General features: G+C 42.7%; 1 protein-coding gene and 1 long non-coding RNA gene across 5 annotated transcripts in view; both read right to left on the bottom strand.

Moving 5' to 3' along the window:
- Positions 1-601: 601 nt before the first annotated feature.
- On the bottom strand, positions 602-18190 carry LOC143477727 (uncharacterized). The gene is made up of 4 exons (XR_013121626.1): positions 17750-18190; positions 8645-8803; positions 2028-2290; positions 602-768 (listed from the first exon to the last, which is right to left on the bottom strand). It is a non-coding gene; the product is annotated as an uncharacterized LOC143477727 (long non-coding RNA).
- An 817-nt stretch (positions 18191-19007) lies between these two features.
- cadm1b (cell adhesion molecule 1b) overlaps positions 19008-27496 on the bottom strand; it is a 100634-nt gene continuing 92145 nt past the window's right edge. For 2 of the 4 annotated variants that reach the window (XM_076976461.1, XM_076976460.1), the window contains exons 9-10: positions 21719-21844; positions 19013-21633 (exon numbers count right to left, since the gene is read on the bottom strand). In XM_076976461.1, coding sequence (XP_076832576.1) covers positions 21515-21633; positions 21719-21844 — 245 coding nt within the window. In that variant the 3' untranslated portion in view covers positions 19013-21514. Of the gene's footprint in view, positions 21634-21718; positions 21845-27496 lie in introns of all 4 variants that reach the window. The other 2 variants (XM_076976462.1, XM_076976459.1) reach the window with 2 other exon arrangements.

Raw genomic sequence — 27496 nt, 5'->3', positions numbered from 1 at the left:
TATATAAAATAAATTTTCCTGCTTTTGACCAACGAAATAGCATGTGCACGCCATTGTGGGCCCCAGGGCCGGATTGAGCCCTGTGACCGAGGGCCGTGAATCTGGGCCCTTTAAAATGAAGCTTTTATGTAAGCAATATAAAAAAAAACAATGACAGTATAATGAATAGGGCCGTGTGAAGCGATACAAGGGTACGCCTACATTAATTCTAATGCAACTAGAAAACAACAGGAAAACAAAAACAAACAAAAGGCAGGTGATGTAAACAGTACTTCAGCCAAGCGAGTGATCACGGAAAACGCTCGCTTGACCACTTCTGAAATACATGGTCAATTTAGGACTTTTATATGGCAGCTTTTGTTTTGTGGACACCATTCTCAAATTTCCAAGGAGGTGCTATCAGTTAATAAGTTTTCTGCACCTGTCTGATGAAATACTGAATGAAAAACAGAACCCAACAGTAAACGAAGTTGATATTTTAGCACATTCTCCATCTCACGAAGTAAATGGGCTTGTTGAAGATAAACCGCATATTTGCGCGTTTTCATATCAATATGCAAATATATAAAATTCTTTTAAATATAAAATTTAATTTCGCATTTGAGCAGTAGCCTATTACAGTTTGTTGTTTGTTTGTTGAGACACGAGTCCTTGCAGATGAATCTGTCGTCATGATGACGTCTCTGTGCTCACGCACGTGAAGAGGAACCGTGGCCGCCTACGTCATCGTATCCGCTTACGTCATTACGGAACCCGGTGGCGATCAATCTGTGCAGGCATTAAGTCGAAAAGGCCTAATGGTAAAACAATTATTGGAAATGCATTTATTTATTAATTATTGCTAATGCGATGACCATAACGCACGTGAGGCTCTAGACTGCAGCCTACACGGTTAATCAGGCCATGGACCAACCACATTTAGCTAACAGAAAATACCTTCATTTTAGTATTTGTTTTCTTCAGAGTTTAAGAGAATTGTGTATTCATATAACTGATCAGTGGCGGACTTAGCAATTTGGGGGCTCAAGGTGAATTTAGCTAGGGGGTCCATCAACATTAATATGCGAGAAAGAAGTTAGCTAGTCAGGGGGCTCCTACAGTGGGCTGCAGTGGGAGGGGCCCAAGGCAGTTGCCTAGCCACGCCTCTATGCAAAGACCGCCTCTGTAACTGATGGTGCCGATGGCGGTCTCTAAACATTTAATGCTACTATGTTCAATGTGTAAAAATATCTATTAAAAAAACCCAATAATGCTAGTGCTACACAGTAGTGTCTGAGTGTAACGTCAAGGGGCAGTCATGGTCCTGTGGTAGGGAACTGGTCTTGTGACCGGAGGGTTGTGGGTTCGATTCCCAGACCTGAGGCCATGACTGAGGTGCCCTTGAGCAAGGCACCTAACCCCAACTGCTCCCCGGGTGCCGGGCTAGGGCTGCCCACCGCTCTGGGCACGTGTGCACCACAGCCCCCTAGTAATCACTAGTGTGTGTGTGTGTGTGTGTGTGTGTGTGTGTGTGTTCTAACAGCACTGGTAAATGTGGAGGACAAATTTCGAATTGGGGTGAAAATTGATATAATGAAATGACTCCCATCTTAAGAGTAAGCATAGAGTAGTGTTAAGTAGCACTTTCCCTTAACAGAGGGAAGCTAAGCTTAGTTGTGTGGTAGAGGTACGTAGGATTTCCTTGAATCACTGTGCACAACTGAATACTTTTGATTTTCCAGCTTTGATATGATATCCATTTTGCTTTCCTTTTATACAGTATCACGCTCCGAGTCAAGATTGCAGCGTTTGAAAGGAACGAAAACGCTTTCTTTCCCATTTTTCCGGCACAGGTAGTTTCTGTGGCACTTCAGCGCCGGTCTAACGGGAAGAGGCACTTTCAGGTCATTTCTTACAGTCTCGCGATATTTTTTTCCTCTCACATCAGAACAGACTAGCTGATACCATGAAGGAGTTTAGACGTGTGTGTGTGAATGAAAAGCATTGCCAATTAAGCATTCTCGGTCACATTTGATGTTTGGACTTACCTTGTGATCAGACACGAGAGCACTACAGTACCGACGAAGTGGTGAGTTCAATCAGGTCCAGTGCCAAGCGCAGGTGCTTCAGGGTGACGGCCACCGTCCAACCTCGTGGCCTCTTGCAGCTGTGGAGTACGGTGTCCAGGTGTCTCATCACCGTCCTCTCTGTCCTCCCTGCAGTTTACTGATGCACCACTCGATGTCTTCTAGCTCAGTGGAAGCGTCCCCCTCCAACGTAGCGCTGGTGTGTCAGAAGAACCAGACTCTTTCTGCTCAAAGGATAAATCTTTTATTCAGTGACAATCTTCAAAAAGAGACACAAAAAGAAACGTGCTAACCAGGGGGAAACAGGAAGATTACCAAAGAGGAAACGGCACAAAAATGCTAAGCTACTACTGCACCTGTAAGGCTTAAAAAAAAAGCCTGATTACACTTTGACCAGAGCGCATACACAATTAAACGATGTCAACTATATACTACTGTGAGTATTGGAAGTGTGTGTAGAGGAAGATGAACCCTCACTGTTCCTGTCCACTTTCTCACCAGTCCCATCCCCCCAGTCCTGTCCCCCAGTCCAGTCCAGTCCCCCGGTCCCCCAGTCCACAAGATCTGCTTACTGGTAAAGTATTCAACACCGTATGAAGCTCAACATGCTTCTACCCACCTGCATTCTATAGGATATTAAGGATTTTGATGGAATATGTATTTAATGTTAATAATGCTAATTAAACTTAAAAGGGTTTTAATGAGGGAGAATGTAAAAAAACCATAGGTGCTGTTGTATGCTCCTAGAACAGAAAAACACTCATCAATTCTAAAGATGCAAGTTTCAATCTCAACCAGTTCCAGTTAAATGCGACATGCTTGGTCCATGAAAGTGTCTCTCATGGGAGTTTCATATCAGTATATATTCACATTCCCCACATTTCTATTTTTCCTTATATTGACTATATTGATTATATTGACTCTGTTCACTGTTAACAACAAAGGAAATGCATGCAGTGTGCAGAATGGATGAAGTCAACCGTGTGCTGCGTCTCATCTGTGTGATGTGTCTGGTCAGAGGGGGTTCCACACAGACGCTTGAACATGGATCTGGAATATCTGGATCTGGACTTGTGGTGGATCACTGGTGCTACACCGGTGTGGTGGATCACTGGTGCTACACCGGTGTGGTGGATCACTGGTGCTACACCGGTGTGGTGGATCACTGGTGCTACACCGGTGTGGTGGATCACTGGTGCTACACTGGTGTGGTGGATCACTGGATCACTGGTGCTACACCGGTGTGGTGGATCACTGGTGCTACACTGGTGTGGTGGATCACTGGATCACTGGTGCTACACTGGTGTGGTGGATCACTGGATCACTGGTGCTACACTGGTGTGGTGGATCACTGGATCAGTGTATGCAGTGTTTGTTGGACTTTCTGAATCACTCAGAATCTCTGAAAACCCACTTCTGTTATATGAATCATAATTCTTTTTTCAATAATTTTTGTTGATGCACAGTAAATCTGGGAATATACACGAGAAAGGAACCAGGGTGAGTTCATTTTTAGTACTTGGTATTTGACCTATAAATCATTTAATGTGAAATCAAATATTTTCTTATATATGTATCTAAACATGACAGAAACAGCAAGTGAGAATATACGCCAGAGGGTTTGGGCTTAATCTGTCTTAGGAATTAATGGTGGCTAAGTGTTTTGGATCACGGCTTAAGTAAACATGGGAGCAGGGGGTTCAGGGAGATAGCAGATGTTTGCAGACCCTTGCTGATGCTGCTGGATACCTCGCTTGCTCAATCTCTCTTTCTCTGCCTTTAACTCCCTCTCTTCTCTCTCCCTCAAATTTTCTCTCTCCCTTTCTTACTCTACCTCCCTCTCTTCATTTCTCTCTCTCTCTTTAACTCTCTCATTCTCTGCCCCCCCCGTTCATCCAGGTTCGTTCAGAGTGCCTCTGAGGATTTATCTTGTAATCTAAACGATCCTGCACCAGCACGCTCCTTCAGTGGAGGATTGCCTCAGATACTAAACTCTCCCGGAACAGCACACTGGAGAGGAAGCTAAAGCAATTGTAATAAAGTCAGGAGCTGTGCTAGGATTTGTGTCCATGGTAAGAATGAATGAGTAATAAAATAAAATAACTACAACAGATAGACAGATAAATACACACATAGGCTCCACAGATGCACTAAATAGCATTTGGGTGTCTGCCCTTAATGAAATATGTCTTTCTTTCTAAAGCCATCATCACAGCTTGCAGTTTGAACAAATACCTGCACAGTGGCACAGTCTGCGTTCTGTCCCGCTGTACCACACAATTAGTGGGATGAGCTACACCTTTACAAACACACCATTCATCATTACTCCGCCTTTACAAGTACACCATCATTACTCCGCCTTTACAAGTACACCATTCATCATTACTCCGCCTTTACAAGTACACCATTCATCATTACTCCGCCTTTACAAGTACACCATTCATCATTACTCCGCCTTTACAAATACACCATTCATCATTACTCCGCCTTTACAAGTACACCATTCATCATTACTCCACACGCTTATTAGTTCACCAGGAATAGCATGTGTGTAAAATATATACAACAATACACTGAGCTCTGACTGCCACTGAAATGAATGCATCCTTAAATTAACTGCCAACTGACTAGTGCAGCTGGTTTACTGCTTTGTTCCACCTGAGCACACAGTCATCCTGCAACACGTCGGCGCTTCTACGTGAAAACACACGTCTTCATGAAACGTGAACACAGAAGAGTCAGACACAGGGGGCAGTTAGGAAGACTGTCAAGATTTCAGAGGTTGCCATCTTTGGCTGTAATAATAGGCTGATGTGCATTCATGTGCACACACACTCACACACACAAACGCGCACACGCACGCACGCACGCACACACATGCACGCACACACACACTCTCCCCCTCTCCCTCTGATTATACATTTGAGATTGTACCTCTGGCTCTTGCTTCTGCATGCTGATGACTTGATTATCCATGAGAAGCAAAGCTCTGATTTTCGGTTTAACTCTCAGTGGAGTGGCCTAGTCACAAACACACAGCCTCGATGCTGTGGCTGGAACGCTGGATGGATTTAAGTGCCTGACATCACGCCTTTCTTTGTATTGTTTTCACACTCTGCATTACACGTGAACATTGTTTTTGAGAGTGGATAAAATACACCTAGAAAAAAAAATGTGTTGCTGCTCATTTTATCCACACAGTGTGTTCTGGGTATTTTTGGAGTGAAACAAATTGGTCATTTTTAAGCAGTGGATGGGGACCTCGATGAGCACCTCGATGTTGTGCTAGTGACTGTTGGGATCACGCTACCGCTCCATCTGCAGTGCTCTTTAAAGATGGATAGACCGTGTGCATTTATAATGAATAAGAGCAGCCTGAGCTACCTTGTTTTTCCCCCTTCTACAGTATGGTCAACGTCCCCCCCCCCCCCCCAATCTTAGCAGCATGCTCAGGGCGTTTTGTTTATCGCCGGTGTTGTCGTGAAGAGTCCTGCCTGTGGCATTGGTGCCGTAGGGAGCGAGTGTTCAAAACCAGTCATCATGTACTCGGCTGATACTCAGAGCAACAAAGGATGCAGTAATAGCCATGCAGGAGAGACCTGCCACTGGGACCCAACGTGGTCTTCAGATCAGGAGAGACCTGCCAATCGGACCCAACGTGGTCCTCAGATCAGGAGAGACCTGCCACTGGGACCCAACGTGGTCCTCAGATCAGGAGAGACCTGCCACTGGGACCCAACGTGGTCCTCAGATCAGGAGAGACCTGCCACTGGGACCCAACGTGGTCCTCAGATCAGGAGAGACCTGCCACTGGGACCCAACGTGGTCCTCAGATCAGGAGAGACCTGCCACTGGGACCCAACGTGGTCCTCAGATCAGGAGAGACCTGCCACTGGGACCCAACGTGGTCCTCAGATCAGGAGAGACCTGCCACTGGGACCCAACGTGGTCCTCAGATCAGGAGAGACCTGCCACTGGGACCCAACGTGGTCCTCAGATCAGGAGAGACCTGCCACTGGGACCCAACGTGGTCCTCAGATCAGGAGAGACCTGCCACTGGGACCCAACGTGGTCTTCAGATCAGGAGAGACCTGCCACTGGGACCCAACGTGGTCTTCAGATCAGGAGAGACCTGCCACTGGGACCCAACGTGGTCTTCAGATCAGGAGAGACCTGCCACTGGGACCCAACGTGGTCTTCAGATCAGGAGAGACCTGCCACTGGGACCTAACGTGGTCTTCAGATGTGCGCTGGCCCATCATGTGAACAGAAGCAAACAGGTACACTAGCATATGTGGCGTTTCATAACTGAATGGAACGTAATGATTATACTACAACTAAACTAGGCCTTTTAGTTATGAATAAGAGACCCTAACCATGTAGGCCCAGGCTAGTCTAGTAGGCACGTCAGTAAGGAAGCAAGTCAATTTTATTCAGAGCACATTTAACACAACAGCAACGATCAAAGTTCTGTAGAAAGTTAAGATATAATTACACTATAAATCACGCACAACCACAGAAATGGAAAAGCCAGAGCACAAAAATGCTTTAAGTCTGCACATAAAAACCGCAAGTAATGGAGCAGACCCGATTCACACACTGTTCTACAACCTCAGTGCTGCATTTGAAAAGCCACAATCAGCTTCAGTTGATCAATAGCAGACTAGATGACCTCCAGATTAGGGTTAGGATTATAGGGTTATAGGGTTAGGGTTATAGGCTTAGGGTTATAGGGTTAGGGTCTACCAACATCAGAACAGAACAGTACAGCAAAAGTCAATTGCGACTTTTAACAAGGCTTTAAAATCTGCCCGAAAAGTTTCAAAGATGCTGCTGTGTGTTTAGTGCGACAACTGGGAATGAACATTTTCCCCCCCAAGAATTTTATATAGACATCCTAATTTTGGCTGGAAGTTCTGGAGGATTTGGATTGAGGTTGTTTCACAAGAAGAGCCCGAACAACTCTGCTTAAAATCATTTGGAACACAGCCTGTGAACAAGCTCACGTTTATGATGGAACACTGGGCCACTACATCAAATGTCTCTTTTAGTAGACATGAAGGCCTGATATCACTGGGTGAGCTTGTGGGATGTATCCGAGATATCATATCATTCAGAGAGGAGAGGGAGACCGGTTCAAAAGGGATAAAACACAGCAGAACATTGTGGATCAAGCACAGGGTTGTGGGCAGAAAGTTTGATATGTGATCTGACATTTTCAATTTTGTCTTTAAAAAAAATGCAAAAGATTCTCACAAATTTAAGTGATGCACCAGAACTGAGCCAAGCAAGGGGCTGGCAGAGGAGGCCGGGCTGAATAAATCTCTGGGTCTACGTACGATTTCTAAGAAGTATTTTTCTATTGCCGCTTTTACAGCATTTTTTAAATCACCCGTATGGATTTTTAAGACCACAATAAGAAACCTCTAGTTTATCTTTTTTTCTCCCCCATTTTCATTCGGCTCACCTGTGTTCTTGTCTGAGAGCCTGACAGACTGAGACAGAGCTGGAACCTCCGTGTCTGGTTTTAAAGCAAGCAACAGAGTCGAAGACAGTGGTGCAGGGAGGCTTTGATGGCGCCTGGTTTATCAGGGCTTACATGAGGCGTGCTACCTCAATCCCACTTGTGCCATGACTAGTCCAGTAATCATATCAGATGTAGGGAAAATGTTAGACCAAAAAATATAGGCCCATAGAGTTCTGACAAGGTCAGACGGTGTCAATAATAACTGGCCTATGATCAGAAAAAGATGCGTCCTCAATTTCAGTTATATTTATAGACATCCCAGACTAAATGATTGGGTCTAAGGTATGGCAATATTCATGAGGCCATTTACATACTCTCTGGGATTTAAAAAATCAAGATAATTAAAATCACTCACCATAGGTTTGTGGGGCAGAATGTATAGATAGTAAAATCCTCCAAACTTTCAGTAATTGGCATAATGATTGACAGCAAAGGCATAAATTGGGCTGCAAATACGAGCACATAATAAAAATTAACCCACTGAATCTTAAATTCAGAGTACAAATGGACTGAAAGTAGTCATCTAAACGTGATTTTTAAAACCATAGCCACACCTACTACCTCATCCAGCCAATCCAGGTGTTCTGGAAAAGCTGCAGTGGGTGGGGCAAAGCTCGACTCGCCCACATCAGGTGTGTTAAAAAATCCAGTTAGTTTGAAATAAAAAGGCAAGATAAAAGTCTAGAATGTGATCATGATTTGATCAGGGCCATCTTCAGCCCTCAGGTGTGTCCGGACCCGCAGGCACACACCTGCGTGTGTCCGGACCCGCAGGCACACACCTGCGTGTGTCCGGACCCGCAGGCACACACCTGCGTGTGTCCGGACCCGCAGGCACACACCTGCGTGTGTCCGGACCCGCAGGCACACACCTGCGTGTGTGTTCAGCCCCACACCTGCACACCTCTTTGTATGGTAACATATTTGTTGGGTAACCATATTCATAACCTGAAAAAGGAGGACTTCTCACCAGGGAAGGGACCACAACACATGAAATGAAAACCATAACCAACATAATACAGTCCAATATATAATTATAGATTTTACTCACCAAATTTGCTTGCTTGTGATGTTTAAGTCCTTTAAGTCCTTCAAGTCCTTGCTGTCAGGAATTCGATCATCTGTGTACACTCTTCTGAGAAGTTCACGTAGACCTGAAGCTCTGTTTTCACACCATCTACCTCAAACGGATTCCTCTCACTTCTCCCCACTGTGTTCATAAACGAAAACACACTCTGTGAGCACTGGGACGGGGGTATGTAAGCTCTCACGACGTTGAGGTCCTTATGGAGACCTCAGTCTCGCTGAACAACTCGAGACACTCTCTTCAGTGCTACAGGTCTCTGACTCTGGAGAAATGACAGACGTCTCAACAATGGTATATTCTTTATATGGCCCATCCGTCTAAACATCTTTGAGATGGCAGGCCTGAAACGCTTCACCAAATTCTTCAGAAGACACATGACTGGCAAGGCTCGGTTCAGATGGCTGTGAAAACTCTTTTCTGGGATGTCATACCTGTCACTCCAGCGTTTATTTCTCCTTTTCATGTATGATGATGAAATCTGCCTCACATTTTCTTGCCAGATCTGGAGTGAGCCAGAGTGTTGTCACACTGCTACTAACAGTCACACAAGTCACCCCCAGTTGTTCTGTGGAGTTTGTCCTTCAGATCTGTTATTAATTTATATGCCGAGGTGATGAATGATTTAGCTTCTACAGCCCAATGATCAGCGAACACTTTCAAAGGGTGAACAGATGAACGAGGTACAGAAGCCTCGGACAATAAACGCTTTTGCTGGGTCACACTAGCCTCGTCTGCGGACAAAGAAGACACTTCGATCAAACCCAGGCCATTCCTATCTAACCTGGCGAGGAGCTAGACAACTTTCACTGCTATAGCTGTACAAATCAAGCTGCAGCTTGTGCGCCCCTTTCTCCAAACAGGAGAGCAACCCAGAAAACACAGTGTTGCACATTTGTTTGAAGCATCTCCTGCCACAGACGATGGCACGTCGTGTCCTTTAATGTTCTCGTGCGTCCGGATGGAGTCCGGAACCGACACGTTTACCACTGAGATTTTACTTGGGTTTTTATTCCGCAGAATATGACTCATGGTAAATCTGTCTAGCGACTTTATCACAGTGCACACTTCTGTAAGAGTGATGGTGCGTGATAGACGTCGCGGAGATTGTCAGCGAATATTTAGCAATTCAGGTAGTGCGCAAAAACGTTACAGGAGACGCTGCACCTTCTGTTTGCCGTTTGTCAACCTCACATTTGAACAGTGTACAAGAGGCATGAAGTTCACTTTACTCTACTGTTCGGAAATAATGGATCTTGAGTTGACCACTCGGAACAGGAAGATATTTTTCCTCTATTTTCACAGCGGGGAACGCAGCAGTTATGAGCTCATACTAATGGATAAGGACTATCTGCTGTTATCCCGCAGGTGAGCTACGAGGTCACGTGGCACGTTGTTAAAGGTAATACAGGGTCCAATATGTGCGTGAGACGGTGCCAAGTATTAGCACTGGATAGTAGAAAGGCTGTATAAACCGAATTACATTGAAACTGCAACTGCGGTAAAGTTGGTTTCACGTTCGCATATTCAGAATTCGTTCTTCAATAGCTTTAAGACAATTATAGCAAAAGTGCCAAAATATAAAAATTCTAATTTCTGGCAACATAAACAACCAACTACAACTCTGTTTACGTCAGGAATATGCGTATTTTAATTGTAGATAACATGTTATTTTAAATGTACTGCTGTCGCCTCTGCAACGTCTAAGGCACCATCTACAAATTACCTTAACACGGTTAACACGGACGCAAGTGGCGGTCTTAAAGGTTCCAGAGCACTGGGCACTTTTTTTTTTCTTTCAATAATTTCAATATCTTTTCAATGGTCCACCATAAGACCACCAAACAAGTTGTTTTCCACAAAGTGCATTCTAAAGAACAATCTACAACTCAGATATGGGTTTTTCTACCTCTTACCTATTTGTGGTGGTGAGTTTTAATCTAAGAATTTCAATAGCTTTTAAACGGTCCATCATAAGACCACGATTCAGGTTGTATTACATAAAGGGCATCCTAAACAACAACCTACAACACAGATATGGGTATTTCTATCTCTTACCTATTTGTGGTGGTGAGTTTTCATCTTATAATTTCAATAGCTTTTAAACGGTGCATCATAAGAGCACCATTCAGGTTGTATTACATAAAGGACATTCTAATCAACAACCTACAACACAGATATGAATATTTCTACCTCTTGTCTATTTGTGGTGGTGAGTTTTCATCTAAGAATTTCAATAGCTTTTAAACGGTCCATCATAAGACCACCATTCAGGTTGTATTACATAAAGGGCATCCTAAACAACAACCTACAACACAGATATGGGTATTTCTATCTCTTACCTATTTGTGGTGGTGAGTTTTCATCTTATAATTTCAAAAGCTTTTAAACGGTGCATCATAAGAGCACCAATCAAGTTGTATTACATAAATGGCATTCTAATCAACAACCTACAACACAGATATGGCTATTTCTACCTCTTGTCTATTTGTGGTGGTGAGTTTTCATCTTATAATTTCAATAGCTTTTAAACGGTGCATCATAAGAGCACCAATCAAGTTGTATTACATAAAGGGCATCCTAAACAACAACCTACAACACAGATATGGGTATTTCTATCTCTTACCTATTTCTGGTGGTGAGTTTTCATCTTATAATTTCAATAGCTTTTAAACAGTCCATCATAAGACCATAAAACAAGTTCTTTTTTATTAAGGGCATCTTAAACAACAACCTACAACTCAGATATGGGTATTTCTAGCTCTTATCTATTTGTGGTGGTGAATTTTTATCTTATAATTTCAATAGCTTTTAAACGGTGCATCATAAGACCACCAAACAAGTTGTATTACATAAAGGGCATTCTAATCAACAACCTACAACACAGATATGGGTATTTCTATCTCTTAGCTATTTGTGGTGGTGAGTTTGTCTAATAATTTCAATAGCTTTTAAATGGTACATCAGAAGACCACCAAACAAGTTGTATTACATAAAGGGCATCCTAAACAACAACCTACAACTCAGACATGGGTATTTCTACCTCTTACCTATTTGTGGTGATGAGTTTTTATCTTATAATTTCAATAGCTTTAAAACGGTCCATCATAAGATCATAAAACCACATGTTATATATTAAGGGCATCTTAAGCAACAACCTACAACTCCCATATGGATATTTCTACCTCTTACCTCTTTGTGGTGGTGAGTTTTTATCTTATAATTTCAATAACTTTTAAACGGTCCATCATAAGACCATAAAACAAGTTGTTATATATTAAGGGAATCTTATAAAACAACTTACAACTCAAATATGGTTATTTCTACCTCTTGTCTATTTGTGGTTGTGAGTTTTAATCTTATCATTTCAATAGCTTTTAAGTAGTCCATCAAAAGAGCACCAACCAAGTTGTATTACACAAAGGGTATCCTAAACAACAACCTACAACTCTTACATAGGTATTTGTACCTTGCACCAATTTGAGGTACTCAGACTTTAGGCCTATATGGTCCATCATAAGAGCACTAAACAAGTTGTATTACACAGTGCATCCTAAACAACAACCTACATCTCAGACATGGGTATTTGCAGGTGCTGTTCATAAAATCAGAGTAATATGAAAAGCTATTGAAATAATTAGATTAAAACTCACCACCACTATTAGGTAAGAGGTAGAAATACCCATATCCGAGTTGTAGGTTGCTGGTCATCATGGACTTAATGTAATACAACTTGTTTGGCGCTGTTCTGATGGACCGTTTAAAAGCTTTTGAAATTCTTAGATAAAAAACTCACCACCACAAGTAGACAAGAGGTAGAAATACCCATGTCTGAGTTGTAGGTTGTTGTATAGGATGTACTTAATGTAATACAACTTGTTTGGTGCTCTTATGATGGACCACTTAAAAGCTATTGACATTTCCAAACAAACACTGACCACCACAAATAGGTAAGAGGTAGAAATACCCATATGAAAGTTGTAGGTTGTTATTTAGGGTACACTTTGTGTAATACAACTTGTTTGGTGCTCTTATGATGGACCGTTTAAAAGCTATTGAAATTATTAGACAGAAACTCACCACCACAAATAGGTAAGAGATAGAAATACCCATATCTGAGTTGTAGGTTGTTGCTTAGGATGCCCTTAATATATAACAAGTTGTTTTATGGTCTTATGATGGACCGTTTTAAAGCTATTGAAATTATAAGCTAAGAACTCACCACCACAAATAGGTAAGATATAGAAATACCCATATCTTAGTTGTAGGTTGTTGTTTAGGATGCCCTTTATGTAATACAACTTGTTTGGTGCTCTTATGATGGACCACTTAAAAGCTATTGACATTTCCAGACAAACACTGACCACCACAAATAGGTAAGAGGTAGAAATACCCATATGAAAGTTGTAGGTTGTTATTTAGGGTACACTTTGTGTAAAACAACTAGTTTGGTGGTCTTATGATCGACCATTAAAAAGCTATTGAAATTATAAGATTAAAACTCACCACCACAAAGAGGTAAGAGGTAGAAATACCCACATCTGTGTTGTAGGTTGTTGTTTAAGATGCCCCTAATATATCAGAACTTGTTTTATGGTCTTATGATGGACCGTTTAAAAGCTATTGAAATTCTTAGATTAAAACTCACCACCGCAAATAGGTAAGAGATAGAAATACCCATATCTGTGTTGTAGGTTGTTGCTTAGAATGCACTTTATGTAGTAGAACTTGATTGGGGCTCTTATGATGGACCGCTTAAAAGCTATTGAAATTCTTAGATTAAAACTCACCACCACAAAGAGGTAAGAGTTAGAAATACCCATATCTGTGTTGTAGGTTGTTGCTTAAGATGCCCTTTATGTATAAGAGCTTGTTTCGTGGACTTATGATGCACCGTTTAAAAGCTATTGAAATTCTTAGATTAAAACTCACCACCACAAATAGGAAAGAGGTAGAATTACCCATATCTGTGTTGTAGGTTGTTGTTTAAGATGCACTTTATGTAATACAACTTGTTTGGTGGTCTTATAATGGACCGTTTAAAAGCTATTGAAATTATAAGATGAAAACTCACCACCACAAATAGGTAAGAGATAGAAATACCCATATCTGTGTTGTAGGTTGTTGTTTAGGATGCCCTTTATGTAATACAACCTAAATGGTGGTCTTATGATGGACCGTTTAAAAGCTATTGAAATTCTTAGATTAAAACTCACCACCGCAAATAGGTAAGAGATAGAAATACCCATATCTGTGTTGTAGGTTGTTGCTTAGAATGCACTTTATGTAGTAGAACTTGATTGGTGCTCTTATGATGGACCGTTTAAAAGCTATTGAAATTCTTAGATTAAAACTCACCACCACAAAGAGGTAAGAGGTAGAAATACCCATATCTGTGTTGTAGGTTGTTGCTTAAGATGCCCTTTATGTATGAGAGCTTGTTTCGTGGACTTATGATGCACCGTTTAAAAGCTATTGAAATTCTTAGATTAAAACTCACCACCACAAATAGACAAGAGGTAGAAATAGCCATATCTGTGTTGTAGATTGTTGATTAGAATGCCCTTTATGTAATACAACTTGATTGGTGCTCTTATGATGGACCGTTTAAAAGCTATTGAAATTATAAGATAAAAACTCACCTCCACAAATAGGTAAGAGATAGAAATACCCATGTCTGTGTTGTAGGTTGTTGATTAGAATGCCCTTTATGTAATACAACTTGATTGGTGCTCTTATGATGCACCGTTTAAAAGCTATTGAAATTATAAGATGAAAACTCACCACCACAAATAGGTAAGAGATAGAAATACCCATATCTGTGTTGTAGGTTGTTGTTTAGGATGCCCTTTATGTAATACAACCTTAATGGTGGTCTTATGATGGACCGTTTAAAAGCTATTGAAATTCTTAGATTAAAACTCACCACCGCAAATAGGTAAGAGATAGAAATACCCATATCTGTGTTGTAGGTTGTTGCTTAGAATGCACTTTATGTAGTAGAACTTGATTGGTGCTCTTATGATGGACCGTTTAAAAGCTATTGAAATTCTTAGATTAAAACTCACCACCACAAAGAGGTAAGAGGTAGAAATACCCATATCTGTGTTGTAGGTTGTTGCTTAAGATGCCCTTTATGTATGAGAGCTTGTTTCGTGGACTTATGATGCACCGTTTAAAAGCTATTGAAATTCTTAGATTAAAACTCACCACCACAAACAGACAAGAGGTAGAAATAGCCATATCTATGTTGTAGATTGTTGATTAGAATGCCCTTTATGTAATACAACTTGATTGGTGCTCTTATGATGGACCGTTTAAAAGCTATTGAAATTATAAGATAAAAACTCACCACCACAAATAGGTAAGAGATAGAAATACCCATGTCTGTGTTGTAGGTTGTTGATTAGAATGCCCTTTATGTAATACAACTTGATTGGTGCTCTTATGATGCACCGTTTAAAAGCTATTGAAATTAGATTAAAACTCACCACCACAAATAGGTAAGAGGTAGAAATACCCATATCTGTGTTGTAGGTTGTTGTTTAGAATGCACTTTATGTAATACAACCTGACTGGTGGTCTTATGATGCACCGTTTAAAAGCTATTGAAATTCTTAGATTAAAACTCACCACCACAAATAGGTAAGGTAGAAATACCCATATCTGTGTTGTAGGTTGCTGCTTAGGATGCACTTTATGTAATAGAACTTGATTGGTGCACTTATGATGCACCGTTTAAAAGCTATTGAAATTATAAGATAAAAACTCACCACCACAAATAGGCAATAGGTAGAAATACACATATAAGCATTGTAGGTTGATGTTTAGGATGCCCTTAATGTATAAGAACTTGTTTTATTGTCTTATGATGAACCATTTAAAAGCTATTGAAATTCTTAGATTAAAACTCACCACCACAAATAGGTATGAGATAGAAATATCCATATCTGTGTTGTAGGTTGTTGATTAGAATGCTCTTTATGTAATACAACTTGATTGGTGCTCTTATGATGGACCGTTTAAAAGTTATTGAAATTATAAGATTAAAACTCACCACCACAAATAGACAAGAGGTAGAAATACACATATAAGGTATGTAGGTTTTTGTTTAGGATGCCCTTAATATATGAGAACTTGTTTTATGGTCTTATGATGGACCGTTTAAAAGCTATTAAAATTCTTAGATTAAAACTCACCACCACAAATAGGTAAGAGGTAGAAAAACCCATATCTGTGTTGTAGGTTGTTGATTTGAATGCTCTTTATGTAATACAACTTGATTGGTGCTCTTATGATGGACCGTTTAAAAGTTATTGAAATTATAAGATTAAAACTCACCACCACAAATAGACAAGAGGTAGAAATACACATATAAGGTATGTAGGTTTTTGTTTAGGATGCCCTTAATATATGAGAACTTGTTTTATGGTCTTATGATGGACCGTTTAAAAGCTATTAAAATTCTTAGATTAAAACTCACCACCACAAATAGGTAAGAGGTAGAAATACCCATATCTGTGTTTTAGGTTGTTGCTTAGGATGCCCTTGATATATAAGATCTTGTTTGGTGGTCTTATAATGCACCGTTAAAAAGCTATTGAAATTATAAGATTAAAAACTCACTACCACAAATAGGTAAGAGTTAGAAATACCCATATAAAAGTTGTAAGTTTTTATTTAGGGTGCACTTTGTATAATACAACTTGTTTGGTGGTCTTATGATGGACCATTTAAAAGCTATTGAAATTATAAGATAAAAACTCACCACCACAAATAGGTTAGAGGTAGAAATATCCATATTTGAGTTGTAGGTTGTTGTTTAAGATGCCCTTAATATATTAGAACTTGTTTGGTGGTCTTATGATGGACTATTTAAAAGCTATTGAAATAATAAGACAACAATGGACTACAACACATAGATAACAGCTATGAATACCCATCTCTGATGTATAGATTGTTATTTAGGATGCACTTTGTGTAATACAACTTGTTTGGTGCTCTTATGATGGACCATTGAAAAGCTATTGAAATTATTGAAGAAAAAAAAACAGTGTGCAGTGCTCTGGGGCCTTTACTACCGCCACTTGCATGCGTGTTAACCGTGTTAATGTAATTTGTAGACGGTGCCTTAGACGTTGTAGCGGTCACAATAGTACATTTTAAATAAAATGTTGTCTACAACTTAAAATATATATATTCCCGGCGTAAACAAAGTTGTAGGTATTTGTTTTGTATGCCATAAATAAGAGTTTGCACATTTTGGCACTTTTGCTGATTCTGTCTTAAAATTATTGAAGAAAGAATTCCGAATATGCGAATATGCGAACGTGAAACCAACTTTACCGCAGTGAAACTGCACTCACTTTCAGGACTAAATATATTCGTCCAGACGTTGGCTTGGATGGATATGGTATGATACGGTGCTACACAAGAGGAGGTGGACTAGGCCCACGGAACACGCCTCTGGTCTCGTAGCAGTGGAGAACCCATACGGTTCATCCCATTCAATTTAGTCTCAGACTGGGAAAACTGGCCCCGACGGTCACGACGCGTCTTCACACCATTACACACCGCCACCAAAATGTATTTGAGTAGCTCCTAACTGGATGACTTCTGTCTCCACGGAGAACATAAACCATTTAAACTCATACGTCCTCAAACCATCAAATTAAAGATTAATGAAGAAACTGCATAGGGAAAAAAGGTTTAAGCGGAAAACAATCAAGGATTGCGTCTTGCGCTTGAGACAGCGGTGCGTGTTCGCTCCACATGCGTACGAACCAGACCCAAACCAAAGTTAAAACGTTAATTCATTTAAAAGCTAACTACCCCCTTAACAATGCTAAAAGAGACGAGAAAGATTTGTAGGAGTGCCGGGAGCTTTGATGTTGGCAGGTAAAGCGAGCACGTGCGGGGTGTTACCTGCGACTTTACTGGACCTGCAGCTGTTTGCGCTCACCGCAGTTTACACACCGAGTCACAGGCAGAAAAGTTGCGCGTGCTGCTCCAAAGTTAAGCAAGCAAATAAATAAATAAATAAATAAATAAATAAATGTGCATTGGGAAAACCTTTCTGAAATAGGCGCAGCACTCGTCAACTGCGATGTCCGTGATCACGGAAGGCTTGTGTCAGGACTGCAACCGAGGCTCGATGTTGGAGAGACATCTTGTGATTATTCCTTACAGGACTTTGCGTCACGGTGCACGTTTATCAAAGACGTTTTACAGACGTGCCGTGTGGTTCTGACACAGCTGAAGTGGAAACGCCCCTCGAGATACTGCTGGCATTAAACACGAGTGCTTGTCAGCTGCCCGTCCGGCCTTCAACCCAGCCTGCCACCCAGCAGAGCTGCACGCGCGTACCAGCCCCTCTCCAAGTGTCCCGGTGTCCGTGTTCACCTCCCCTGCTCTAGACGGAGGAAAGCTTTGTCGAGCGAGGTCCAGAGCTTAAATCGTCTGTGTTGTATGCGCTTTTGTCGGCCCCTTATGGGAGTTAAACCATGGCAAACGATCCGCATATGTGCACGTGTTGTTTTGTCTTCTAATTGCTTGACTCATGACCAGTGGTGCTCCGTTTGGACACGTGCAGTAAGCGCATGCGCAACCTTCCCAGAGTGTCCTGCAGACTGAGCTCTAGGACAGCCGAGATGGATGAGACCGCGGTGAATTCTTTCGAAGTGGAGTCTGATAACCACCAGTGTCTAACCGCCGTGTTTGCTCCAGGTCTCAGCAAAGGGGAACCGGTGACCCTGGAGAATTGCAAGGGGGAACCACACAGAAGTGGAGCGGACAGACCTGCGACCCTCTTTAGAGGAAGGCGACCTCCAACCTACTCTGGGTTCAGCTTGGCACCTCCCTGACGTGGATCAGACCAACTCCAACTTTTGCTTTGTGTTGTATATTCTCCTTTATCGTGTAAGAACATGTCGTTTTAGTTGTATATAGGTACTTTTATGGTGCATCAGAAGTAAGTGGGGCAGGACACGCTGCTCTCTGGATCATCTTCCGCCTCTTTTCATTCAGTTCATTAGTAATTTTTTGCACGGACTAACAAAAGCTGGTTAAACATTCTCTCCAGTAGCGCATGTTTGGTTTGGAAGGTGTCAGTGTTTTAGAAATCAGTTGAAACTTTGATACCGTGTTGTGATCTGGTGTTTGCTGAAATCCAGCATAATTTCCCTTGCAAGCTTTGCAATATCAATCAAATTCAAAGCATTTTAAAAGGACTAGAAATTTATAGTGTATGAAACAAAGAACTCAAATACTGTTTGAACATTAATATATCTTTTTTATTAAGACAAGTACTGCTCCATTTTTTAAAAAATGTACTTTGATGATCAAATACAAATTGTAGATGGAAACATGTAGATATCCCCCATTACACAGAAATACAAACTACAAAGATGAGACAAAATATCAGACATAAAATCTATCTGAAGAGTGATCTCCAGCTGTTCTGGGTGCTGTAACCTAACGGGCCAATGTGAAGACACAACTGTGGGATTCACTGTGTAAGTCACTTTTTCACAAGCCTGTTCATCATTTGGTGTGATCTATTTATACAAAGTAATATCAACGTTTATAACAGTGCACTGCATTTGAAGTACTGAACAAAATGGAAAACGCATGGATTTCTCATAGTCAAACAAATTGAGAAGTCTAATTCTTTTCTTTTCTTTTTTTTTGTTATTTTTTTTCTCCAATAATGGGGCCTAATTTTTTTGCAATCTACCTGAGATGCAATAAAATGAATTTGTGGACACAAACCTGAGACAGGGAAGAACTAAAATTACACTGTGAAAGGTTGTCTAATACACAATATTTGCCACCTACCATTTATGTTTCATCCAGTAAAACACGGAGGCTGTTCGACAGGAGGACGTAATGTTGTTGAAGTGTCTCGGCAAAAGTGAAAGGGATGGCTTGATCAATTCTGCTCCATAAATGTACAGATGTGTGGACTCTTGACTGTGGCAGGATTTCAGATTCAGACAAGGCTCAGGAAACATGAAAACACAACAATAATATTTATAACTGACTTCACATAGTTGCCTCTCACAGTCTCACTTATGCCATAGTACACATATGTAGTCATGGAAACTCCCTATCGCATATCTATCTGTGTTTGATAACAAATGTTTCTGTGTGCGTTTAGTCACTTAGTCAGATAATACAGGCATGTCTGTATAGGCCTTACCAATGCACTGATCAAAGAAACCCAGATGCTTTAAAAAGAACTAGAATAACTGTACAAACAACAACAAAAAATAAAAATAATGTAAATAATTAAAGGCAGAGTGACATTGTCTGACTGAGACTAGCATAAATATATAATAATATATTAGCATTTTGAAATTGTAATAATAGTTTCCAGGTTTGAAATCCTGTCAAACAGCCTTGGCCAGATTACATTTTAAGATAAAATAAGACAGAAGTAATAGTGTTCTATAATTCACAAGTAAACTCTGACCAGTAAAACAATGTACTGTCATAAGAAACATAATCTCAACAATATATTCAGACTCTTCAAATACTGGACTGTGTGTTTGACACTGTTCATCATGAATGTCATCATCTCCCAGCCCCACGATAAAGGCAAACAGAAATCGGTTCAAAATATGTAAGGCCCCCACAAGATTACTTGAACACGTAACGTTACTGAATCGGCCCATCGGTGTAGGTCCTACTCTGGAGAACGTGGGAGAAGAACAAGAAGATACCAACCCACGTCATGAAGTGATGCAGGAGGTCCCGACTGACCCCCTTTGAGTTTCAGCGTCTTGTGTGTTACTGCTCACCGTTTAATGGGAAGTGTGTGTACGGTCCAGACCTAGCACCTAATCTCTGGGCCAGTCTCCGAGCCAGGAGCCCGAGGAGCCTGTTGGTCCGGAGGTCCACACCTGCTGCCCACCGCCCTGCTGCAGGAGAGCAGCACATGTGGTCGTCCGCCGGACACGAGCTCGCCGCCATCACTGGCCGCCCTCCACACCAACCAGGGCCAGTTTACTCTATTTGCATTGGCATTCAATTTTAATGGACGGGCGCAATTATCATTAAATTGCTAGGTGAGCATTTACGACGCAATGCAAATTAATGATTTCTAACACGAGCAGATTATTCGCACATATAGAACAGCAATTAAATAATGCAACAACACAAGAGAACAGTAATGGTTGTCGAGCTCTGGTTTGTCACAACGTGGTCCACATTTAAACTTGATATCGGTGGGGAGTGTAAGGACCCAGGAGGCGATGAATCAGCTGGAACCAACCCGTTAAAAAAACGTGAACAGTTCTTCTGCGACGGCGTCTCGCGTTTGATTGGGCGAGTGGGGCGCGTTTCGATTGGCTGGCAGTACAGCACGCGTGTGCTGGTTCGCAGGCGTCACAGGAGCACGCGTGTGTTTGTGCTAGCGAGCCTGCAGGGTCCCATCTCGGTGCAAAAACACAAAGTAGATGGTTTCCGTCAAAATAAATAGAACAAGGCACAATTTTTTTTCTTTTCTTTTTTTCCCCCCCATGAATGTCGAAAAAAACGAACAAAAGTGATGCCAGCAGGAGGTTTTGGGTGGTGTTGGGTGGCGTTGGGTGGTGTCGGATGGCGTAGCGATGCTGAAGTGATCTCTCCTCACGCTGCTCCATCCCACACGTCTTCAGTCACACCGGCAGCGATCCTCTCCTCTGCCGCTGGGCCAACTCCTCCTCCCTAACCCAGCCTGACGGAGGCCCGCTCTGCACACCCACGACCCACTCCCTCCCGAGCCCGGCACAAACCCCACTCCTGATCGGGTGGGGGGGGAGAGGGAAGAGGAGGTGCCGACAGCTTCACCCAGAGTCAGATGTAGTACTCCTTCTTGTCGTCCACATGGCTGTGTCCTCCCTCGGCGTTGATGATGGCCGTGTCGGCGTCCGCGGCGTCTTCCGCTCCCTTTGCCTCGTGGGTAAAGTACGTACCTGTGGGCGGGCGAGAGGTGGCGGCGGAATGAGAGGTGCACAAGCCAAACGCTGCCCCACACCAGACCGCTAGGTGGCGCCGTACCTTTGTGCCTGGCGAAGTAGCGGCCCAGGACAATAAGCAGGCAGAGAGCGGCGAACACCACCACGGCGACGACCCCGCCGATGACGGCGTGGTCGATTTTCCTCGGACCGCCGTCCGCTCTCGAATCTGTGAAAGGACAAGAAAAACAAAAACAAACAGAAGAAGATGAATCCTTGAGCTGTTTTATGAGCAGTCGGCTGTTGGCACACTGACCCCAGAACCCCGTTATTATTTTACCATTTTGTTTTTAAAGTCACAAGTATGTGGTGTTCCAGGGGCGAGTGGCCTTAACCATCTGTTTTACACCAATAATGTGGCATAATATCTCAGCCTAAAGAAGAAAATGACTAGTGCAAGAAAGTGTGTTTTTAAGTCCTGTATTGCCATCTCTTAGAACGGAGAGGCTGGCACTAGTGCATTTTTCAGCAGGGATTATATTTATGAGATTCCTCTTCTGTTGAATATGAAATAAAATAAAAAAAATCGAAGAAGACTATAATGAACTCCATTTTTCTGGGTATGTGCAATTTGTTCATTAATGTTGAATAAGTATGAGTGTTTGCCGTTTTATAACACTGTTGACATCTAAGGAGCTTATTTGTCATGCCAGCACAAGCACCTAGCCTACCAATTCTTCTGCTTGAACACAGTTCGGTCTTCAAATCAAACAAAAATATTAAATGAATATGGATTAACCCCAGAGCCGAGCATGGATTCATCTTGGTTAATCTCTCGTTTGAGGTTTGGCTGGTGTCACACTAGGCTTCAGCACTAATAAGTCAGTGTTCAGCTTTGGAAAAAATAGCAGCCAGTATCTAAGCAACTAAAGCTAACAGAGGACAGCAGATTTGACAATGGGCGTGTAAGTGCAAGGAAAATAAGTACATTTTATAACAACACCAGTCCTTCAACTGGGACGATAGACACCAGTCCTTCAACTGGGACGACACCAGTCCTTCAACTGGGACGACAGACACCAGTCCTTCAACTGGGACGACACCAGTCCTTCAACTGGGACGACACCAGTACTTTAACTGGGACACTGACCGTGGTTCTGTTGGTCAGTTCATGGAATGTGCGACCTTGAAAGGCTTTGAGATGAAGTGAAGGTTCCTGTAGACCACCTCATTATTCCCACACATCCACCAGAACGTGCACACGAAGGAACAAACAGAAATAAACAGAAAAAACACCCAGTTTTGAGGAGCCAACAGCATACAGCACTTCTCCCCCTAAACAAGGAGCCAGCGTCTCATTACACTTCATTGCCAGACTCCAGAGTTTTCAGTTACTTTAACGTTGTAATATCCTCAACATTTTTTTAATACAAAATATGTATATATTTAGGACAGATTTTTTAAAATGGAAAACACAAAGAGTAAGGCACCCAGGACACGTCGTTCCACACTCTGTTTCCGGGTCGTAAACAATCTGCATTGCGTTGTAGTTTCCCAAGGGTCACACAGCATCACATGATCAGTGTGGTTTTGGGAGCCCGTTTGCAGCGTTAATGAGCACAAGGCCTGGATCTGTTGCCTCCAACAGCCCCCCCCCCCGCTCTCCCTCAGCCGCCTTTCACTTGACACCCCCAGATAAATTAGCTGTCTAAGGGCACAGGCATCTCAGCCAAGTGAAGAAGAAATTCGGCCAGGAACACTTTTTTTTTCGCCGTTCCTGCTCGACTTATTAAAAGAAAAAAAAAAGAAAGGAAAAAACCCAAGGTGTGCAGAGATCAAACAGCAGAATGTAATCTTGAATTAATGAAATGTCACTGAGAGACAATAAAGTGCATGCATAATAGATCAAATCATGTCATATATGTTAGCGCTGGGGACACTAATGTCAGTGGTCCCGCCCCAGACACGCCCCCTCCCATCATCCTCTGCTCTGTCACCAGACTGTGCTTGAATAACTTTTTGCTGGAGAGAGATAATAATGAAACTGCTTTTTACTGAGATGCTTCTGCTCTGACATGTGATAATGGGCTCTTTCGACCTCATTTAACTGAGCCGTTATTGCATCACAACTAGGGCTCTGTTAAATGTTTACAGAGCATCGAAACGGCATGCAAAACAGCTTCCTTATTTCCAGCCGGGCCCGGCACACCGCAATTCAACATTGATTAGGAAATAAAGAGTTTGGAAGTGATTTGCAGCTGGCCCAAGCAGCAGGGTGAAAGGGTCGTGGCACTGCAGGGGGTCAGTGACTCATACTCCATGACCTTCTACCTGCATCTGATGCAGCGCTAATTAAACGACAGGCCAGTGTCGTTACGGCCAGAGTCAGACGCCTCCGGTCCGTGTCGCAGCTCGGGGTGCACGCCCAGAACGAGGGGATCCAGACAGAACCTTTGGGAAGGAGACGTATCTGGCCTTGTTTGTTCCTGAGCCTTTATACCAACACGTGCAACCAAAGCTCTTTGGCTTACGCCGTCTAAAGGACTTTTCCTGGACGATGCCAGGTACCACAGGTGTGCAAAGCTTGATTACATCGTGGTACGTGCACAGCTTTGGGTTCTTTTCAATGCTTTCTTTGCACTTCATAACACTTCATAGCACTTTATAACCACACAGCACATATCCTGTTCTCGAGGGATTACACAAAGTATATTATTCAGTTTCAAAAATTAGTAACTGTGAGAATTTGGTAATAATGATGGTGCTGATATGAGAAAGAACAACACTGAAGATCAATCCATAAAGAGAGCTTGACTGTAAATGCTGTGTGTGTGTATGTGTATATATATATATATATATATATATACATACATACATACAGAGTCTTTCAGACATTTTGTCCTGAGCGAGCTGTCATGGGTCGCCTCTCAGCTGAACTGCGGACCTAATAGTCCCTGAGAGCTCCGTCTCAACACAAGGTTTACCCCCCTGCACCCACAGCCTCTCTCACTTTAACATCAACCGGCAGCATGTGTCAAGCATGTGGCTGGTGACATTTTCAACATGTGCAAATGAAATGATAAAGAAGCCTGCAGCTCTGACAGCCGCTAATTCAGGCTAACGCTGATCGATACCACCACCCACAGCCCGTGGCCAGACGTCTTTTAAGCTATGCTGCCTTTCACTGAAAGAAGGAAAAAAAAAACCTTGAAATGTTGCATTTCTGCTTTCATCAATCACGGCCACAAACAGATGAAATCAAGTGAAATCTTGACAATTTTCTTTGCAAAGCATAAGATCTCAAAAATAAAAAATAGACAAAATGTGTCTAAGCATCGTTACAGGTGGACCAGGTGGACCAGGTGGAGTTCAGCAGGGATCTGCAGCCCTTGATCCGGTCGGCTGGGAAGCCGTGCTTCTCGTCCCCGTGGGCACCTGGTCTTTGATGAAATCACCCAGACATCGTTTCCCACCCCCTTGCCCTGGCAGCGGGGGGGGGGGGGGGCAGCCCCCTCCAGAAGAACGCCGGTTATAGTCCGTTTCAGCCAGTTATGTGCTGGAAAACGTCAGCATGGCTCATGGGACATGTTCGCTTTTATCAGTCGGTGTGGCCACACGGCACTCTGGAGCTTCTTTGGTGAGAGGATGACGGCTCGGCCTCTCCTGGCACTCCGCTCCGGCCCATTACGTGAGGAGAGACCACGGGTCATTTCTGTTTGGACTGCGCTGAGATTGAGTGGCAGTTCCATGTCCACCACCTGATTAATTCCATAATCACTGCAGCAGTTCACCAGAGGTCACACATTCTCAGTTAGATGCAAATTCAGTAACAAGCAGAATATAAAAACAAGCGGCAGAATGAGGCGTGTTGCAACCATCAGGTCTTGAAAGCTGTGACTTTTTATACAGAGAGCCGTTTGCATAATTTATTGCAGGACCATTAGTAAGGAGGAGGGCGGTGTGTGTAACCAGCTGTGCCCTACTTTAAGGGTTACCACCACGAGCAACCCTCCAATCACGGCAATCTGCAGTCAGAGCCAGGTCTAAAATATAATCCCTCCTACAGCACAGAACATAGCCATGCAATTTAGATTTAAATGTGCTTTAAGACAAATTAAACGTAAAAGAAATGATAAAACATTGGAAAAGCAGATTATTGATGTTTGTGCTTCCAAAAACACACAAGACACTTGAATCGGGCCTCATCTTTCAAGTAGGCCCGTGTGATGCTTTTGCTTCACCCAGTAATCCTATCAGCCAGGAAGCCTCTGTCTTTATCTGGCCCGGCTTCCAGATGTGAAACTCTAACCTTTAGCTTTCAGTGCAAACGTGTTTCTTCATTTCTGCCTTTCAGTGTTCTCTCCAGATCTCTCTTAAGGATTCGAATGATTTGCAGACCTTTTCTGCCCAGACCAGACGAGCCCCCCAACTCCTCCATCTCGGTCACTAAATCTCATCGTGCTCTGCAGACGAGCACCGGTTGCTTCATTCCAGGCCGATCGCCCTCATGTTGGTGCGATCAAAAGATGACTGTATCGGCAGACAACAGGCGTGAGCCCTGTGGCATCTCAGGTGGCGAGACAGTGTGGGGTTCTGCCCTGTGGTGCGGGTAGAAGGAGTCCTGCAAACAGGCTTTTGCCATGCAGGAACTGTGACCGCAGAGACACGAAGAGGCTCCCACACGCTGGTCCTCCTGTTATCGCTGGAGAGCAGGGTCATCAACTCCACCACTTCAGGCCGTGTGGTCTCCCCTGAGTGGATCTCTCCCCTGAAGATCTGAAGCGTACACGAGGAACAATGATATGTTTATGAGCAGATGGTTTTTCAGCTGGCCGTACGCACAGCGCTCCGCTCCGTAGCATAAACGACATCATAAAACGGAAATTGGGCCTATTTAGTAGAAAAACGCCGTAAAGCGTACAGAGACGGTACAGTGTGGGCAGGAGCAGACATGGCAGAGAGTGACAAACACAAAATGCTCTTTTTTTTTAATCCATGTTCACCTCCGTACATCCATTCGGATTTCGCTTCCTTGTCATTTTAGAATTCATTAATTTGTGACGGGCAAATCCGTCTATGAACACATGGTGGTACGCTTCTTCAAAACCTCTAATACATCAACACAGCACTATTCATTTAACCATTCTAAAACTCCTCCTGACAGGCGCCAATGGGGAACGGAAAGAGCAGGTAAATAAGACAGATATGGCCACCATTAGAAGATGCTCGATGGACTCCTAAGTCATAATAACGTTCCATTATGGATCCTGAAGCCCGTCAGCGCCGGCGTGCAGGTGAAGGATGGGAAGAGCTGAATCACTGACAGAGTGACTGATTTGAGTCGCTGCGACGCATCAAGCCGCATCGGAGCGCAGATGGGCCGGGTTCTCCGCGGAGCGGCCCGATTACACCGGCGATGCTAAACGGGGCGGCTGAAACGTGTGAAACCTGTTTGGGCCAGCGGAACAGCATTCCGCGACAACTAATCACCCATGAAAACTGCGAAGTGTGAAATAATGAAGCCAGAATGAGCCGGGTTAGCCGCATTGACAGAAATCACTCAGCCACGTCTAATCTGGCACTGAAATGAAATACAACATGTCTTGTGATCTGTAAACAATCTCTGCAGGCAGTCAGATCTGGCCACCGGTTTATTCTCTCACTTGTATAATAAACACACTGCCACATATTTGGTCTGCTCTTTTGCTGTTGTCATGGTTCTGATAAATGAAACTATGGAAAACAAATATAACAGCAAATACCTGTTGATGTTTGTGTATAGTTTGTGTAAGCATCGGTAGGATGGATGATTCTTCAGTATTTAGCATTAAAGTGGGGCACATTAGTGACCAAATGCTGAAACTTTTGAGTTTTTTTTTGT

The sequence above is a fragment of the Brachyhypopomus gauderio genome, chromosome 16 (genome assembly GCF_052324685.1).
Source record: "Brachyhypopomus gauderio isolate BG-103 chromosome 16, BGAUD_0.2, whole genome shotgun sequence".
Taxonomy (NCBI): domain Eukaryota; kingdom Metazoa; phylum Chordata; class Actinopteri; order Gymnotiformes; family Hypopomidae; genus Brachyhypopomus; species Brachyhypopomus gauderio.
The sequence above is the reverse complement of the archived record's forward strand: the minus strand, read 5'-3'. Positions and strand labels throughout refer to the sequence as shown.